Source organism: Dermacentor andersoni, chromosome 5, assembly GCF_023375885.2.
Source record: "Dermacentor andersoni chromosome 5, qqDerAnde1_hic_scaffold, whole genome shotgun sequence".
Taxonomy (NCBI): Eukaryota; Metazoa; Arthropoda; class Arachnida; order Ixodida; family Ixodidae; genus Dermacentor; species Dermacentor andersoni.
In genome coordinates this window covers 50,467,058-50,484,092 of record NC_092818.1, presented here as the reverse complement: position 1 = coordinate 50,484,092, position 17,035 = coordinate 50,467,058, and the positions used below count along the sequence as shown (strand labels likewise).

Sequence of the window (17,035 nt, the reverse complement as noted above, 5' to 3'; positions counted from 1 at the left end):
CTGGTACAAGATGAAGCACAGGTTTTTGTTTTCTCTCGATGGATGGTTCTAGTATGTAGCCGAGTTTCTGGAATGCAGTGCTTTTCTTTTCCTTGGGTAAACCTCGTTTGTGTGCCTTTGTTTTGCCTGGCTTCAAAACCTTGTGGTCTTCTAGCATTGCACGTAGTGCGCGCGCGCGGAGCTGCGAAACGTTGCGCTATTTTGCCTTTGTGGTAAATTTCACGTTCACTGGATCCGACGCCATCTTAATTTAGAAACCGATGTCGGTTTCGCCTTTTCCAGAGACCACTACCATGCGTGGGCGCTCCTTCGGCAGCCCGAGACTCAGCAGTCGCTGTTGTCATCCCTCTACGATCTGAACGCCGTCCCCTTCGACCTTGCTCCCAGTGGCAATGACCTGGACTCTTCCTGGCCACTGTTTGCGAGGTTCGTCCTTTGTCTAGGCACAGTGCAATTAGTTGACTTCTTGGCAATGCCAAGCTATAGCCTTCTGGTTGCAGGCACGGAACAGCTTCGATCCCACTAAAATTTTATCTAGGTTTACTGTTTCTTGGCGATACGCACAGTTTCAAACGTCAAGATTTGTTGCATTGCGTTTACCTTGTCATAGCAACGTTGCACCGACAAGCGAGACAGTACAAATAGCTGTTAGGCTAGTACGTTAACTAGCTCGCTCCCAAATTTCGCGTACACGTCGTATTTCGCGGCCGCCTTAATGCTACGCATCGTCGCAGAACATGCCTGGTTTATCCGAATAATTCGCAAACAAATGTTGTCTGCGGCGAGTCCAGACGAAAATGTTTCTTCTGAAGAAAGCACGGCGCCGTCTGTCACTGGGAAAGCGAAACTCTTCCGCGTTCCATCGCCTCACGGGGTGGGCCTTTCGCCCTCTTGGTTCACATGGCGTCGCCAATTCCTTTTCCTGAGACAAATAGTCTTTCCGGCAACAATCATCGCACACACCGTGTGCATCCAATGGTATTACAGATGAAACAGACAGCTAATGCATCCAAATATATCGAACAAAACCACGATATGTTCAATTTTTCAAAGAAAAATTCACCGCAACCCATCGCGCTGTTTAGCCAAAAGACCTATCTATAGCGGGCTCTCTTATTGGCACATCTGTGTACACTTGGTTTTTAGCACTGTGTTGACGGCTGCCGCTCATGGAGGACGGAGCAGACGTTAAGCTTTTAACTCAAATTATTTGAGCGTTTATTCCTAACCATTCTGGTTGTGTCGTTACAATTCACTCAGAATGCCTCACCTAGGACATTTACTTGCAGGAAAGTCTTTGGTGAGAGCTGGCCGACGTTGAGCCGGTGCTCTAGCATTTCAAGCATGTCCAGCGTGAATAGCACGCACTCTCAGGTGAGTTTCATTATATGCCCAGCGTTTCGGCTACAACGAGTACTTTACACAATCTCACTGTTGCCGATCCCTTTCTTTCCTTTCTGAAAGATGGACTTGACGTGCTCGTCCTTGCCTGATGAAGGGCGCAGCACCGTACCAAGATCCCCCATTCTTCGAGCTAGCTCGCTCCTACAATCTCCCTCCGTGGACGAAGCCACGGAAGACGTCTCTCGGCGATCCGAACTCTCGAGTCTGCCAACCGTGAGAACGGTTCGTTAGTTTATCTCGCATTTCCTATTTTGTTAGCTGTCTATTATGTGGGTTTTTTTTAAGCATTCGGGCATACTCACCAAGCAAATATTTCCTTTGTGCGTGCGCAAATATGATAGTCTCCAGAGAGCTATGCAGCTCTAAAGTGGAGTTACGTGCTTTGTAATGAACGTCTCGGAGATAAAGACATTCGGGTTTTACGTGCCAAAACTACGATCTGATTATGAGCCACGGCACAGTGGGGGACTCCGGATTACCTTTAACGACTTCGGGATGTTTAATGTGCACGCTGTGCACGGTACACGATGGTTTTCGCATCCCCCCCTTCGGAGTGCGGCCGCCGTGGCTGGCATCTAGCCCCTGACCTTGTTCTCGGCAACGCCATAACCATAGAGCTACCACGTCGAGTCCTCTCGCAGATATCTGCTTCAACAAAACAGAGCGAGGACCATAGAACAGCTGTCAGTGTAAAAGGGGACAGAAGTAGGGAAGTGGTCTAAACTTTAAGACTGTATAGAGAAGAAATAGTGAGAAACAGTTTGTTTGATACAGTGGTTGATATGCATGCCCACCAGCCGCACTGTCCGGAACTTGAATAGTGCTCATTATAACTAGGCATATGCGCATCCTTTCTGCAAGTAAGAGACAAGTCTTTCGTTCTGTTTGTGTTCTTATTCCTGCAAATATTTGACGCTCACGCTGAACAATTTCTTCTTCTCTTGCAGCTGAAGAGCAGATCTCTATCTCCGATTGTGTTCAGAATATCGTCTCCAGAAGCTTGTGGTGAAGTGTCTTCGCCAGTCCAGACGGCCGCCTCTTCTTCGCAAACGGAGGGTTGTTTGCCTGAAAGACTCGCCGAAGAAGCGAGAGCTGCTTTGTGCTCCGAGAAGCTAGAGAAGATGGCCGAGGAATGGCGCATCAAGGAGGAGGCCTGGCTGGAGAAAGAAGCGGAGTTGCGTAAGGAGTTGGAATCGCTGAGAGCCTCTCAGTCCGGTGAAACCGCGTGTGTTCAAAGTACCTGCAAAACATGTGATGATCTGAGCGCGTCAGTGCAGCGTCTAAGCGGAGAGAAAGATGATCTGACCACTAAAAATAATTTCCTCGCGCGGAAGCTGAACGAGGTATTGGAGAAGCTCGAAGATTCCGAAGAAACCGTCAATGACCTGAAGCGCTCCGAAGCGGACCTTCGGACGAGGACAGAGAAGCTCAGCTTCGTCAACGAGGGACTGAAAAATCTCGTCGACGCGGTGAAAGACGAAGCAACGATTCTTCGACAGCAAGTTATCATCATGGACAAAGAGGTCAAGAGTAGCCACGAGTTGTTGGAGCAGAAGAAGATGCAGTGTAAGTGTCTCGAAGACCAGCTGGTTAAGCTGCGCTCAAAATGCTGTGAGAGCATCAACGCTAGCGCCATGAGGGACCGCGAAATTGAAAGGCTTGCCAACCTAGTGCGCGTAGCTCGGAGAAAGCTCTTCTCCAAGTCGTCTCCCACACAGCAGGCTGATACTTCGCCCGAAGAGTCTCCCAAGCTTGCTTTGGAGAACAATATGTCCGATGAAGCGCTGTTGAAGATGTTGTCCTCCGAGGAAACGGAAGATTCGCTCATTCCAACCAAACAAGTAACGAGGACGGAGAACTCGAACTGTGAACTCTTCGAACACTGCCTGAGGTACCTCGGTTCCGCCATGTTACACCATGAGTCCCTGATCGACAAGGCGAACGCCCGAGTTCGGGATCTCATTTCCACAAGCCACAGTATTAACCTTCAGCTGCATGTGATGCAAGAAGTGCTCAGCATGCAACATCTAAAGGAGGACGGTGCTCCAGACGAAAATGACATTTCCCTGAGCAAGGAAGCCGCCGGACCTTCGGAAGAGTTGGTGCCGCCACGAATAGAGGGTTGTGACTTCGTGACCTCTCTGTTCGAGACCATGTGCAGGAATCACTCCAAGATGCAGTCTCTCATGCAGTCCGAATCTCAGCTCGAAAAAGAGCTCGCCGACTCCAGGGAGCTCAACAAGCTGCTGTCCAGTAAGGTGCACGAGCAAGAGCGCAAACTGTGCGGCTTCGTGCAAGAACTCGACCGCACCAAGACCCTTTTGGCGGGCATGGAGGATACGCACCACAAGCTTCAGACTGCCAAAGCTGTCATGAGGTACGAGCTCCAGGAGAAGAAACACCTGCTTCACAACCTGCGGCAGCAGCTGGAGAGCACGCGGGAGAGCTGCGTCAAGGTGATGCGCTCCAACGCCGAGTCCGAGATCGAGTGGAAGAGCCTGCGCGAGGAGTTCCAGAGCCGGAAGAAGCAGGACAGCCAGGACAGCGGCGTCTCCGACAACGGCCAGAGCACGCGCGAGCAGACGCCCTCGAGCGGCGAGGAGTGCTCGGAGCGGGACGACCCGGAGTCGGTCGAGGACGACGACCGCTCCGACTCGCTCAACGTGGACGAGATTCCCGAAGAAGGGGGAGCCCAGTGCATTCCAGACACGGTGGCCGACATCGAGTGCAAGTACCGCGCGCGCTCTCAGCGACTCGAGTACCTGGAGCAGCAGTGCCAGATCCTGTACAACAGCCTGGTGCGAAGCAGCGAGCGCAGCAACAGCCTGCAGCGCCGGCTGCACAGCCTGCTGGAGGCCGGCGCCAGCGGCAGCAGCGGCAGCAGCAACGAGCCACCCGCGCAGGACAGCGCGTCCAGCATTCCAGTGAACTCTGAGGATTCTGAGTCACGCGAAGTTGTGGCCGAAGAGTGTGATGTGGCGTGTGACGATGTGCCGGATGTGTCCGCCATCTGCGGGGACGTGTGCGACGATGGTGCTTTGCCCGAGATCCGGAAGAGGACCCTGGGCACCATAGTGCACAGGGTGAAGCTCGAGAGGTCCCAGAGCGAGGAGGTCATCTCCAAACTGCGCGCTAAAATTGCCAGGCTGGAGGAGTCCAACGAGAGATTGCAACAGCAGGTGGCCAGCCTTGCTGAAGAAAAGGCGCAGAGGGAAAACGAAATGAGGTACTCATCCTGTCTCCCTTGTCGTGATGTTCCTTCGTAAGACCGAGTACAAAAAACCAGCAATAAGTTGAAAACAAAGCGACGCGCTGATCGTTGAGCTTGAAACGTAACACCTTTGTCATGAATGCTATATTCACAGCATGTGTCAGTCAACACAAGGTGCTCGGTGCAGACCTGTGCCCAAGCACAAAGTTTTGCGCCTATTGCTGGGAGGTTATACAAACACTGACTGCACGTCACGCCCTTTTTGTTTATTATATCGTCAGCGTTTTGTTTATTCAACCTGATAGCGTGCTTGCATGTTAAAACAGCAGAGAACCAATATCTTCTGTGCAAAACAACGTACTTTCCAACTGCCGTCGAGTACAGAAACAACTTTCTTTTGCGTCCGTTCGTTGCACGAATAAGTCATTTCCCGAACAGCGTACTTTCTCATCAGTGTACACAAAGAAACGAAGGTTAATGTGCGTAAAAGAAGTGCAAATTGCTTGCTAGCCAAAAAAGCCAACCGTGAGGCCATAAAGTTGTACGAGTGTCACACGGTTCATTTTCCATGGCGATGGAGCCTGATCGGGATCAAATTTCTCGATTCTGATTGGCTGGTTTACGCAAGATGAGAAAGGGAGCTAATCGCGGTCGAGAAATTCGATCCAGGTATGTATCTATTGCGATGGAATATGTACCGTATGACGCCCGTGTGAATTACGCTGCAATTCTAGCATTGTCACGTATTCTGTCAAATCCAGAATGACTGCCTGAGCACGCTTGAGTCTGCGAATTATTCAGCATCGTGGGCAACACTTAATGTATTCGCGTGTAGCTAAACGTCGCGCGAGTGCATGGGTTGCCGAGTCGCTGACATTACGACAACGCAACTGCCACATTCAACGTGTGCTGTCTGTCGCGGAAGGACGATCAAATAACGCAAGGGCAACCATGTGCGGTTAGGTCTTGACTCAAAAGGTCTTGTTCTAAAACGAGGTCGCACGTATGATGTCGGGCGGTGGCCGAATTGCGACGAGAGCCGCATGCAAACACGTCCGAATGTGTATGGTAAAGTCTATGCGTGCCATATTCAAGTTAGTCAAAATTATTGTGAGGTTGATACTGCAGCGTCCCTCCTAATATAATTTATATTCCTTGGCAGCACAGGAAGCGTGAGACTAAAGTATCCTACTTCGCGCATCACGCATTTTAAAGATCTCCGTAGTTCGGTATTTAGCTTTGACTTTCCTTTTTAAGTGTGATAACAATTATACGGACACTCCAGGCCCATTTTCGCCGTCGTCGCCGGAATAATCGCCTTCCGGGCGAAACTGCGACTTTTTTCTGCAGGCTTAGTATGTTTATTTCTTCGTAGTGTGCGTTATGCGACGGAATGGGTGCCCTTGATTTCTTGGTTGGCTTGGGATAGCTCTAACGTAGCCTGTATACCTTGCCGTTTGTCTATAAACTTGCGGTACACCGACGAACCAATGTAGGTCCGACGGTTGGCTACATTGACTTTACGTTAGCCAATGTCAACCCAACATAGGCTTCACTTACAATGGTACTTGAGCCGAGACCAACGAATCCCGATTCTCAGAGGCCTGTCTCAATCGGCGTTCCGCAGGCAGAGAGCAAGCGGGATGCTGCGGACAGAGCGTAGCCTGAAGAGCGTCCAGATGCAGGAGATCTCGCGCGAGCGGGGAGAGCTTTTGATCAGGAACAAGGAACTCGAGGAGCAGCTCGAGCAGAAGGATCTTCAGCTCGCGCGGATCGACGAGAACCGCCGCGAGAGCGCCGAAAAGCAGCAGATGCTCGAGAGGGAAGTCGGCTCGCTCACCGAGAGGCTCCAGGACCAGGAGGCTGCCAACAGCCACTTGTACAGGGTAAGTGTCGAAACGACTCGCCTCGCGTTTTCTTTCTTGAGCTTCACCACTCTGGCAAGCGCGAAAAAAACATTTTTGACCTTTAAGAGAAAAGTCCTTGCCTCACGAGCTCCTATCTAAAGACGTGGAAACGGAGAAGTCGTATTGCTATAGGCATCCACTGCACCGAATAGGTGGTATTCAAAACATGGTGGACGTGTTTCCGGCTTTTCAACTTCCGGCGCGTACATCCCGCGAAAGCATTGCCTTCGAGATATGTTGGTTACTTCGAGGAAGTGGGCACTGGGATTGAGCACCACCTATTTGACGCCGTTTGTTGAATAAGAATGAAGTTTAATATCTACCCACTGTACGCAGTAATTTTCAATTTAATCAGCGATTTTACAGAACAGGATTATATTTTTTTGACATTTCATAGGTTTTTAAACTTTGTACTTCAGGGTTCCTATTGCTAATTTTCGACAATTCTGGTAGGAGTTGAGGCCCCAAATGAAAGTTCTGCTTCATATGCTAGTTGTCGGTAGAAGTACACATTTTCTCTTAAATGCAACAAACTTCATTCAGATCGATCGAGACACGTGTATTTGGACATCGAAATTGGAGTAGGCCCCAAAGTAAATCTTCCTCTTGAAACGGATAATTCGTCATGTGAACGTAACAGGTCCAACCTCGCCCCAACCCCCGCACCCAAGAATGTCCTCCTTTTTAGACTGCTTGAAGTTCTGTCAGTCCTGCACGCTATTGTATAGTCAACAGTGGGGGAACAAGCAGTGCCTCTACTTCGAGCCACGTCCAGAGAAATCGGCTTGTCTATTCGTCGTCATAAGAGAAATTGCAAAAATAAATCCCATTCGCTGAAACATTAACTCCGCGCTGAGCCTTTCCTTGTTTGAAGACTCTTGGAGTTCAAGCCTCCAAATGCCTGTGATCATTGTTTGCACGCTGTAGTGTACTTTATTGCCATGTGCATCCCAAACTGCCTTGTGATATGCACGTGATTTCAACAGAACGGGTGTGCGGCCTGTCGTTCATGAGCTATATTTGCCTCATAAGCCTTCACTCACCACTACTTGTGTAGACGTTATTAGCATCGTGAAAACAACTCTCGAGCAATCTACTCAACCGTAATATTAAGCGTAATGTTCTGTCTATTACTGCCCTTCGCAATCGTAGTAAAGCGCATGTTTGAGTGACGTACTATATTGCATGAATGGACTAGCATCAGGTGTTTTCTTTTTTTGGCTACCGAGACCTCCTGCTTCACTAAACCGCCTGCCACTAACTCTCTCCGCCCCTAGAATTACGTGACACAACAGGCTATCATCCAGGAAATGCGCGAGCGGCTGGAAGACCAAGAGCGCATGATCGGAGAGCTGGAACACTGTGTCGAGGACCTCAGGGAGGACCAAGTGACAGAGCAGACGAAGTTCGCGCAAGAGGTGAGATGTGCAGCAATAAACTTCGCATCGCACTAACGCGCAAGCAACGGAAATTAATACGTAGTAGTAAGCTTGCAGCAACCCATATCTGCATCGTTACTGCTAGTAACTCTGTCCTAACCAATATGCAAAAGGATCGCACAACCAACGGCTTTCTATCGGGCCCCAAGTTTGGTGGCCAGAACTTGAGCGTCGGGAAGACTCGAGGCTGTGCACGAACTCGTCGAATGCGTGCCTGTAAACCTAATACCACGAGACACTTACCGCAAGATGTATCATTCATTGTGCAACTTCACCCTTTCGCTTAAGCGGACCCTGAAATGGCGAGCGTGACGTTTTCAATGTTCGTCTTTTCAGATTGAAAGGCTTCAGCTGGTGATGGCATCTCGGGAAGAAGAGTGCTCCATTCTCAGCGACGAACTAAAAAGAGTAAGTTCTGTGCACCAGGTTTTCTTTAGGCCTACTCTCTCTACCCGCCTTGAACGAGCCCACTTAATCTCGGCCCCAGTTGTCAGCGCGGCCCGCTCTGGTACTGCGGATTCGAGCATTGGCTGCAAGCATGCGACAAGAGCAGGCTATTGCGGCCATTCGTTCGCCTGTTGTCGCAGTTCCCGGCAAGATAGCTGCACCTACGAGCAATTACAATTACGATCTGTCCCAAATAATTGCCAGCATACATGGCGTCACGCCGACTGAAGACGGCAACCATTTCATTTCAAATATTTTCCGATCAACTTCACCGACTTTTCACATCCAAGAAATATCCCCAAGTTTATATGCAAGTGCACGCGCTTGTTTATTCTACTCGAAACTGCTTGATTTTGCGTTCATGTTTCGCGATAGGCGTTAGTTTTGGCCACCACGACATTGCAGTGAGGCGAATAGCCTAACATTAGTTGTGATGCCTCTTCCGTCACACAGCTTCGTGTGCAAGCCGATGTTGACAAGGAGTACGGGGATCAGCTGAAGCAGCAGCTGGACCAGAGCTACGCGCAAGTCACGTCTTTCGAAGAGCAACTAAGCCAGCTGAAGATGGACACCGTGGAACTCAAGAAAAAGATTGTCAAGCTGGTCAAGTAAGTGTTCCCGAAACATCATCGCGGCGGAGAAATGAAGCGCGAACTGTGACCCAGCGAGTATGCCATAGTGTGTAGCAAATTGCCACGCATGTTCCTAGCGTCGACATCGACTTTTCTGTCGTGTCGCTAAGCTTTACAGCAGCGCGATTCACCATTGAATCGTACTTAAACAGGGTACTCTTTCCGCCCGCAGTTTATACGCCACGTTGCAAGGGATAGGAAGCTAGTTATAGTACGAGGCCCTCTCGGCGTTGACCTGGCATTAGTAATGTAAACGATTTAAAATGTCTTCTTGCTTCTTATACTGAAGCAGCAACACTATAAAAGCAGTTGAAAAGTTCACGCTAATTGCACGTGCACCTTTTTCTTTGGACCTCCAGAGAAAAGGACATGCTCTGGAAGCAAAACGACAATCTGCAGTTTCTGCAAAAGCTGCAGGCTACTGACAAGTGGATGGACAACAACGAAACGGACTCCTGCCTGCAATGTTCCTCTGCGTTCACGTTCACTTTGAGGAAGGTGAGTGTGGCAAAACCAGAGGCTACTTTTGCAGGCTGATTTTTTTTCTAAATCGTTTAATCGCTGCGATAGTACAGCAATTCAACCGTTCCGCTGCTCAGCGGGAAGTCGCGGTTCTGACCGCGGCGGTCCCATTCCGATGGTTATGAAAACGCTTAGGTACGACCCCAGGCGGTCAAAATTAGTCTGAATTATGCGTATTATGCGTCCCCCCGTATTATGCGTCTCGTCTAGGCCCCGTATTGCTTCAGACGTTAAATCTCTAATGAAAGTAACTTACTCGTCGCATGTAGTAAAACATGTCGACCTTTACCTGCTCTTCCCGTCCGCAATTTTTTTTTTTCAGAAATGTGCAAAATGCTGCATGAATGTAAAGAAACGTATTTTAAAATCACTTTCATTTTCGTGCTCTTAGTAGCATTGTTGCATCTTGATTAATGCTCTACATGGTTATGTATATATCTTCCAGCACCACTGCAGGCTGTGTGGCCGAATCTACTGCCACAACTGCTGTAGCAATTGGCTCATGACAACTGCCAGCAGGTGAGTCGAGAGGAGGAAATATTTAATCACTAAATTTAACTGAATTCTGCCCAATGAACTTTCAACACTGCAGTAAACAAATTGTCAAATCTGTCACGGGGGTACACAATAAGTTCACTTCAACGCAGCTGACAGAATTGTTCGTTTCTCATATTTACAAAATGCATGTCCGAGCAACTTTAAATCGAATTATTCCATTCGAATATATGTAATGTTTGACTTAGTTGAGTGTTCTTTCGTGCATAAATGTACAGGTAGATCTGGTTAACTGGTGGTTGCCAGCGGGCAAATAACAGCATTTTATAACTGCTCTATAAAATTGCTCCAGCAGCTCCAGTGTACAGTATTTCGTGCATAATAATTAGCTACTCACCAAAGTGCTGACGCTTGTCGTGCAGTCGTCCGGCGAGGGTCTGCAATGCCTGCGCATTCCAGCACCAGCAGCTTGAACGGGCCGCCAGGAATCCTTCTCTCTGCTCAAATGCGTCCGCAGACAGCGAAGATGATGACATCGGCGAGCTTGCCGTCAGCAGGAAGAAAGAGCCGTCGGAAACGGACACCGTCGGTAATACTCCACGCTTTTGCATATGTGTTGTTAAAACGCGTAGCAGTGACCGCTCACACCTTGCAGTGTTCCTTCTTAGAGACCACGCCGTCAAGCAAAAGGCACACGGCATGATTCCGCTGCGTTGCAACGCGCAGCTGAACTGTCGTACAAGTGTACGAGAAGCCATGGCCGTACCTCGCGTTTTATGTAATAGTTCAGTGCGGATGCAAGCTCCTATAATAGTCTAGTAGTAACCTAACCAACGGCACTCTCTTTGCCAGGCAAAGCTTATACAAATGTAGGCCATGCGCAACCCTGTCCTTACAAAATATTTTTTTTTTCTTTAGACTCGCCAAACAGAAGCTCTTCCGACGAAGCCGTCTGCTGTTCGGCGCCAGCCCAGGGAGCGCCGCCCCGAACCGAGGTTATCAAGATGACTCGAAACTGGTAAGAATTACATATAAACGACCCGCAGCTGACCCCCTGTTCACGCCCAGTATTCGGTGACAAAGGAACGCAGTTGGGTATCGGCATCTAAGCTACGACGCTTGTATGATCTATACTGAGTAAGCCGAAATGCAAACCCAGTTAAAATACGCGTAGGAATCTGTGTGATGATCGAACGATACCGTGCGCGTAAATTCGATGACCTGAGTTGACGACGTGACCATGGAGTCGAGTCTGTTCATAGTGTGGCTAGCTTGAAATACCCTAGCGCACGGTTTATGACGAAGCTCTGTAATTGGCGTTTAAGAGGGACAGCACTACGGTTGTGAAGGGGGTGTCAGAAGTACGGTGGTTTGAGCATATATTGTTTCTAGAAGTATGACATCCAAAATGGCGAACTGGGCGAGTTGGTCTGTAGATTAACGAGAAAGTGCGAAGAGACAGCTGGAGAATACGGGTCAGCGTTCGCTCTCAATTTCCGCCCCGTGTTTCGGGGCCGTTTAGTCTCCTCTCGCTTCGATGGTACCATGTACTCCACCCGTGCGAAGTGACCGCGAGTGACCCTAGACGGCTCTCTCAAGACGCAAACTTGTGCTCGACGTTAGAGATGAAGAGAGATGACTTCTTGCCTTCCTTCTACGGTCGCCCTTACAGTGCGTATCTAAAAAGCGTCCGCAAGCACGGACGTTACGCTGCGTTTCAAAGCTCTGGCGAAGCTTTTGAATGACTATTTCCGTTAGATGAACCATTTTCGTAGCACCTTGTGAAGGCACGTTCCGGACGGCCAGGACCACCTGTTCAGTCGATTCCGCGCAGATTCACTATTCATCTGGCAAAGGCATTACTTTTGTTCTCCAGCTCTGGCAGGAGACCAAAAGGCGCGCACGGACGAGGAATTTGGTACCATTCGACGCAATAGCGCGAATGCGCTCGAGGACACCGTGCTGCGTACTTGTCCGTAAGGCGCGCTCTGTCCTGGTGCTCTGCTTCGCCACGAGCCGCCAACTATGGCTCACATTTTCGTTCGTCGTGACGGCGAGCGCCCCCTCTCTTTCTGCCCACGCCCTCATTTCTGGAGGTCGCGTCTGAGCCGCTCGATCGTTCCGTTCCGCGCAGGTCCTTCCCTCGACTGCGAAGGCCCCAGTTCCTGCAGAGCAGCAGCAGCTTCACCGACAGCGGCAGCAGCTCGGCCAAGCAGGAGTTCGACATCATCAGCGACGAGGAGATTGCGCGCTCGCTGCTCGCCTGCAGCCCGTACAACAGCTCGCCCAGGACGACGCAGGACCGCGCGCTGTTCCACGTGGGATCAACGCGCACCCTGGACGAGATCGCCCAGTGCGGTCCAGCGGGTCTCCGTGGCGAGGTGTGGGTGAACGCCGGCGGACGCTACAGCATCCCCGTGCTGCTCCCGGTGACGGAGACGGCGCTCTTCTGGCAGTTCTATTGCGAGCCCAAGGTGCGTTATCCCCATTATGTAGGCATTTTCCGTAATCCAGAACGCTTCCCTATTTTTTTTACGCTCCGCCTCGAGCCAGGAAAAGCGGGGTCATGCGTGTGCCCTTCGGGAGGGTGTGCTGGATGTTTCACCTTGCCGCGCACCCCGTGCCGCCCACTTTTCGTGACTTAGCCCCCATGCGTACAACGCGTAGCCACCCTGATGTTGCCAGCCGCGTCGACCCGGTGCACACGAGCATGCGTCTCGCCCTCTAGCCCTGCCGTGGCTGCGCGCGAGTGTCCGCGCACCTGAACGCATGTGCGGCCCGGGTAATCTTTGGGGTGATCTGCAGCGGCTGCAACGTCTGGGCGAGCCGAGATGGCTTGGCGCTTCGCGTGCGCTGTCTCCGGCAATTGGCGCGCGGGTAGGTCGCATGATCTCGAGTGACGGAGACGCGCTAAACCAAGAGGCAGCCCGGAGCGCTCGCTCCTAGAGGCCGACGCGCTTCGCCATGTCAACGTTGTGACGGCGAGTGTTCGCGGTGATCGAGTAAGATCTGTGCGTGTGCCCGTGCGCATGTGACACTGTGCCTATTAATTTAATTATTAAGCGAACGTTTACTGCAATTTATACGGCCGATACGACTACGAACCTCATTTCGTGTAGTTGTATAATTTGCTTTCATTATCAATGCTTCGCCTTTCTGGTGAAAGTGCTACTTTTCTGGATTTTGTTTTCTTGGTGGGAAAATGCGACAAAGTAGCGAAAAATATTCAGCCATTTTTGTTCTTATTTCGCGGAGAAACAAACTACGCCTGTGACGTTATTGATTTCGTAGAATTTTCTCGTATTCGGGGTACTTTCTGTGCGCAGAAAATCCGAACAAGAGTTGCTGCTTATTTTCAAATACAATGTACGTTTTATACATACGCCTACCGTCGACCCAATACCACCGCAAACGATACATGCGCGTTACAGGGAACTAATTGGAAAATGTTAGGGCGGCGTCGGGCCAGCACTTGTTTCCCGGTACACCAATCCCGGCAAAACTTCCAGAAGTGTAATACGCCAATCCAGGTTATCTTTCTTCGCCGTCTATCTATAACAGCGTACCTTCTTCGTGAAGGTTGCCGCTTGCGTGTGCGCGCTTAAACCCATGGCCCCTCTCTGATTCTGTCGTTTCTGTGCGCAGAGCATATCGTTCGAGATGCGGTACAAGCCTCTCCACAGTGACACCCAGCTGGAGATGATGGACGTCATTCTGCCTTCGGTGCGCGTACAGGCCGACGTGCAGCCGTTCGAGGGCAGCCTCGTCGTGAAGAACGTGGGCGTCTACGTCCTCGTTTTCGACAACCAGCACTCCAAGTAAGCCTTGTCAGCGTCGTTATTTTAGCACCTATATATTCTGCGCCACTTACAGCGACGGGTTTTAGGCCCTTTTACAGCCATGTCACATCTGCCATGAGGAATTCATTGTGCACGCCATCCTTAATACATCGTTAACGTTACCAGTTGTCATGGCGCTCTTTCGCCAAACCTGGCCCTTGCGCCATAAAACACCACACATCATCATCCAAGTAGCCTCCTTCTCCTCGCAAACCCGACTCCGCTGGCTCGGTCGTAAACGCTGCGCACGGCAAGGTGTACCGAAGTTTTCGAGGTTGCACAAACTTCTAGCACCCGTCTCTCGCACTTAAGAAGGGTGACTTCGCCAGTATTAAGGTTGGGAAACACTTACAGAGCCGTTTTACTTTGATACCAAATGAAACTTCGTTGCAGGTCAAGCGTTCGTCCTGTGTTCTCCTCTTGCGATTAAGTCTTTTGGCCTGCTGGAACCTTCATACCCTCAAGTGTTACATTTTTTAAGGTGCACTGACACCTTCTATAATTGTTTTGCTATGTTTTATTATAAGGCTCGGCGTTCCATCAACGCAACAGAATGAGAGTTCTTAATGAAGAGGCAGGGGACACGTGGCACAGGAAAGATCGTTTCGCTCGGCGTCCACTGCGTAGAAGTTGATTGTGTTTGTCGCATTAAAAAATAATTTGTCCATCTTTCAAAGGGAGCAATTTTTTATTTAGATCGGCTCTTCCTTAAGCAATGTTGCAGAAAATTGGAAATTTACAAGATGAATGGAAGCATCAAGTCCACAAATACATACGTCGCCAATAAAAAAACTATCGGAAATCCGATATGTCTACGCCAGTGAGTTTCCGCTATGCTGAAATTCCTTAGCACTTGACGTGGGAATAATGTATCGGACTATCGGCAGATATGGAGCGGTCCCCTCTTATAGTAATCGATTCGCGTTTCGTGCGCTTGCCGCAATTTCTACACTTGTGGACAACACAGTGTCATTTCAGTTTGCTCACACATTCATACCATGCGTCTGCTCCTACCTAGGCAGCAAATCCTAACAATACTACCCGATAAATAATTTGAATAAGCGTTGATGGTACACAATATCCGTAGTGTAATGGATTCTTTTTGCTCATTGAAAAAGCCCCCTGCGGAATGACGGAGGCATCTCCGAATGCAACTATACCTGGCAGTGAAGCAAGCTTTGCAGGACAAAACGAAGTTGCTGTTTCGTGCATAGCGTTCGTGATTAAAGGGACACTGAAGGTCGTTGCAGGACTCGAGTAGTTTAGAGTGCTAAAGTGTTTCGAATACTTCGTTTCCATTCGTTTCGGTAGGAGTGGTTTATTATTGCTGCAGAAAATGAAAGCCGAACTTCCGCTCAAAGCGCGTACGCCAGGGCGACGTCACGCATATCAAAGTATGTCCCCGATTTCGGCTGTTCCGTCGCAGAAAACTGACTTGCCTAGTTCACTCTTTAGTTCATCTAGACAATTTTATTTGCGATTCATAGGCACCACGATTAGGCAGTTATATGATCAATTCCTTAATTTTATAAGCGCAGTGACGTCAAGTTAACACTGTCGTAACAGACGGATTTCAAACATTTATTTTAATGCCTAAGAATTCACCGTAGCACCGCGCATTGGCCGTTAGAAAACACCTGTGTGAACAGGCCATGACGGCGGCACTTCCAACATTTTCGTAAAAATGGTCTTTAGACTGCTGTGCGGACCGTTCTTATTGATGAGCATTCCCTCGACCCGCGCAAGCTTTGGCAAAATCCGCGACTTCACGCTTAGCCGATACGGGAACGTGGGGCGGCGTCATACCTGCCTTTTGATCTTACGATTTTTTGTGTGTGTGTTTGTCACCAAGCCTCCTCCTCGTTTCGCTATAAGTTACGGACTCGGGACCACAGACGAAGCGTTGGCCCAGCGGTCTGGTGTTTTACCAGCACTAGAGAGGGGCGCAGGCAAAGAGGCGACGTAACGAATAACAACGTTTAGTTACACGGCTACTTAAGGAGCGGCCAGCTCAACAACGAACGACAAGAACACTCAAAGCTTGTGCTGAAGGATGTCGGCGAGGGACGCTTCTTTTATGACTCCTCGGGAACACCGACGCCCAGGAGAGGGGGGAAGCAGATTCGCGCCCCGCTGGCGGCCAGCACGAGTGAAACCAACTGTCGAGGAGAGAAGGCACGTACTCACGTATACAGCCGCTAACGGTTTCCAACCGTCGAGGGCGCTGAGGAGGAGGCACACACGCGCCCACATGCCAACGGTCTCGCTTATCCGAGTCATTTGGCGTCCGGGCTTTCGCCGTGGTGTCGGCCGCGTGACATGCATTGTTCGTCACAGAGCCGAGTCATAGCATTGGTAAAGCGTAGCGTATCAACAGTCCAATAAATGTTCTTGTTTAGTGTCGAAAAACAGCTTGAAGTTGGCCAGTCAATCACGCCAAGTTGGTTACCGGCTCTAAGTACCAGCGCCACCATGTACTTTCCCCAGTGCGGTCGGGAGAGCGTCCACCTAAGAATGCTTGCAACAGATAGCATCTCGCTTCGCTCAAGAGCAATCTTGTAAAGCATTGCCTTTGTGAAGTTGCCGCTCGGTCGGCACTGTGGAACTCGTCACTGACGGGCCTTTCTCTGAACACAGTAGAGCTGCATCGTTTTGTGCTAATTTTGCCGATTAACAAGCCCGTTTTTATCTTGTGCGCAGGTTCATGGCCAAGAAGGTGTCCTACAAACTGCACCTGCACAAGCCATGTGCTTCGGACAGTGAAATGAGCAACGTGTAAATACACCTCCAGACAAGTCTTGTGCGGACTGTTTCTTGTATAGACAGACTACCGTGCTAGCGGGATGATGTGCTTTATTTAGACTTGTACATTTTATGTATACGTTTTAGCGTGTTGTACTATATCTGCCATGACCCGTAGGCTTGTGTATCATAGTGTTGTGCATTTTCGTTAAGAGCAAAGTGTCCTTTAAGTTATTTGATGACTGAATATTACCTTAAATGTCCATTGTGTGTGCTGCTCTTTTAAGTCAAGCCTTGCTAATTTAAATGAATTCTTTATTTAAGGATGTGGCATTGTAATAAAGGATATTTTCCTACTTGTCTTCACTGTATGTTGCATTACTCCATGAGAAGGAAC

The 17,035-nt window shown here is 49.7% G+C and overlaps 1 protein-coding gene across 2 annotated transcripts in view; it reads left to right on the top strand.

Annotated features, from left to right (window-relative positions):
• LOC126530298 (uncharacterized) overlaps nucleotides 1-17,000 on the top strand; it is a 46,650-nt gene extending 29,650 nt beyond the window's left edge. For both annotated transcript variants that reach the window (XM_050177614.3, XM_050177612.3), the window contains 15 exons: nucleotides 283-426; nucleotides 1,290-1,374; nucleotides 1,465-1,626; nucleotides 2,352-4,630; nucleotides 6,243-6,501; nucleotides 7,800-7,940; nucleotides 8,298-8,369; nucleotides 8,862-9,016; nucleotides 9,400-9,538; nucleotides 10,008-10,081; nucleotides 10,480-10,646; nucleotides 10,976-11,075; nucleotides 12,192-12,531; nucleotides 13,703-13,875; nucleotides 16,597-17,000. In XM_050177614.3, coding sequence (XP_050033571.2) covers nucleotides 283-426; nucleotides 1,290-1,374; nucleotides 1,465-1,626; nucleotides 2,352-4,630; nucleotides 6,243-6,501; nucleotides 7,800-7,940; nucleotides 8,298-8,369; nucleotides 8,862-9,016; nucleotides 9,400-9,538; nucleotides 10,008-10,081; nucleotides 10,480-10,646; nucleotides 10,976-11,075; nucleotides 12,192-12,531; nucleotides 13,703-13,875; nucleotides 16,597-16,675 — 4,369 coding nt within the window. In that variant the 3' untranslated portion in view covers nucleotides 16,676-17,000. The remainder of the gene's footprint in view (nucleotides 1-282; nucleotides 427-1,289; nucleotides 1,375-1,464; nucleotides 1,627-2,351; nucleotides 4,631-6,242; nucleotides 6,502-7,799; nucleotides 7,941-8,297; nucleotides 8,370-8,861; nucleotides 9,017-9,399; nucleotides 9,539-10,007; nucleotides 10,082-10,479; nucleotides 10,647-10,975; nucleotides 11,076-12,191; nucleotides 12,532-13,702; nucleotides 13,876-16,596) is intronic.
• The last annotated feature ends 35 nt before the right edge of the window (nucleotides 17,001-17,035 follow it).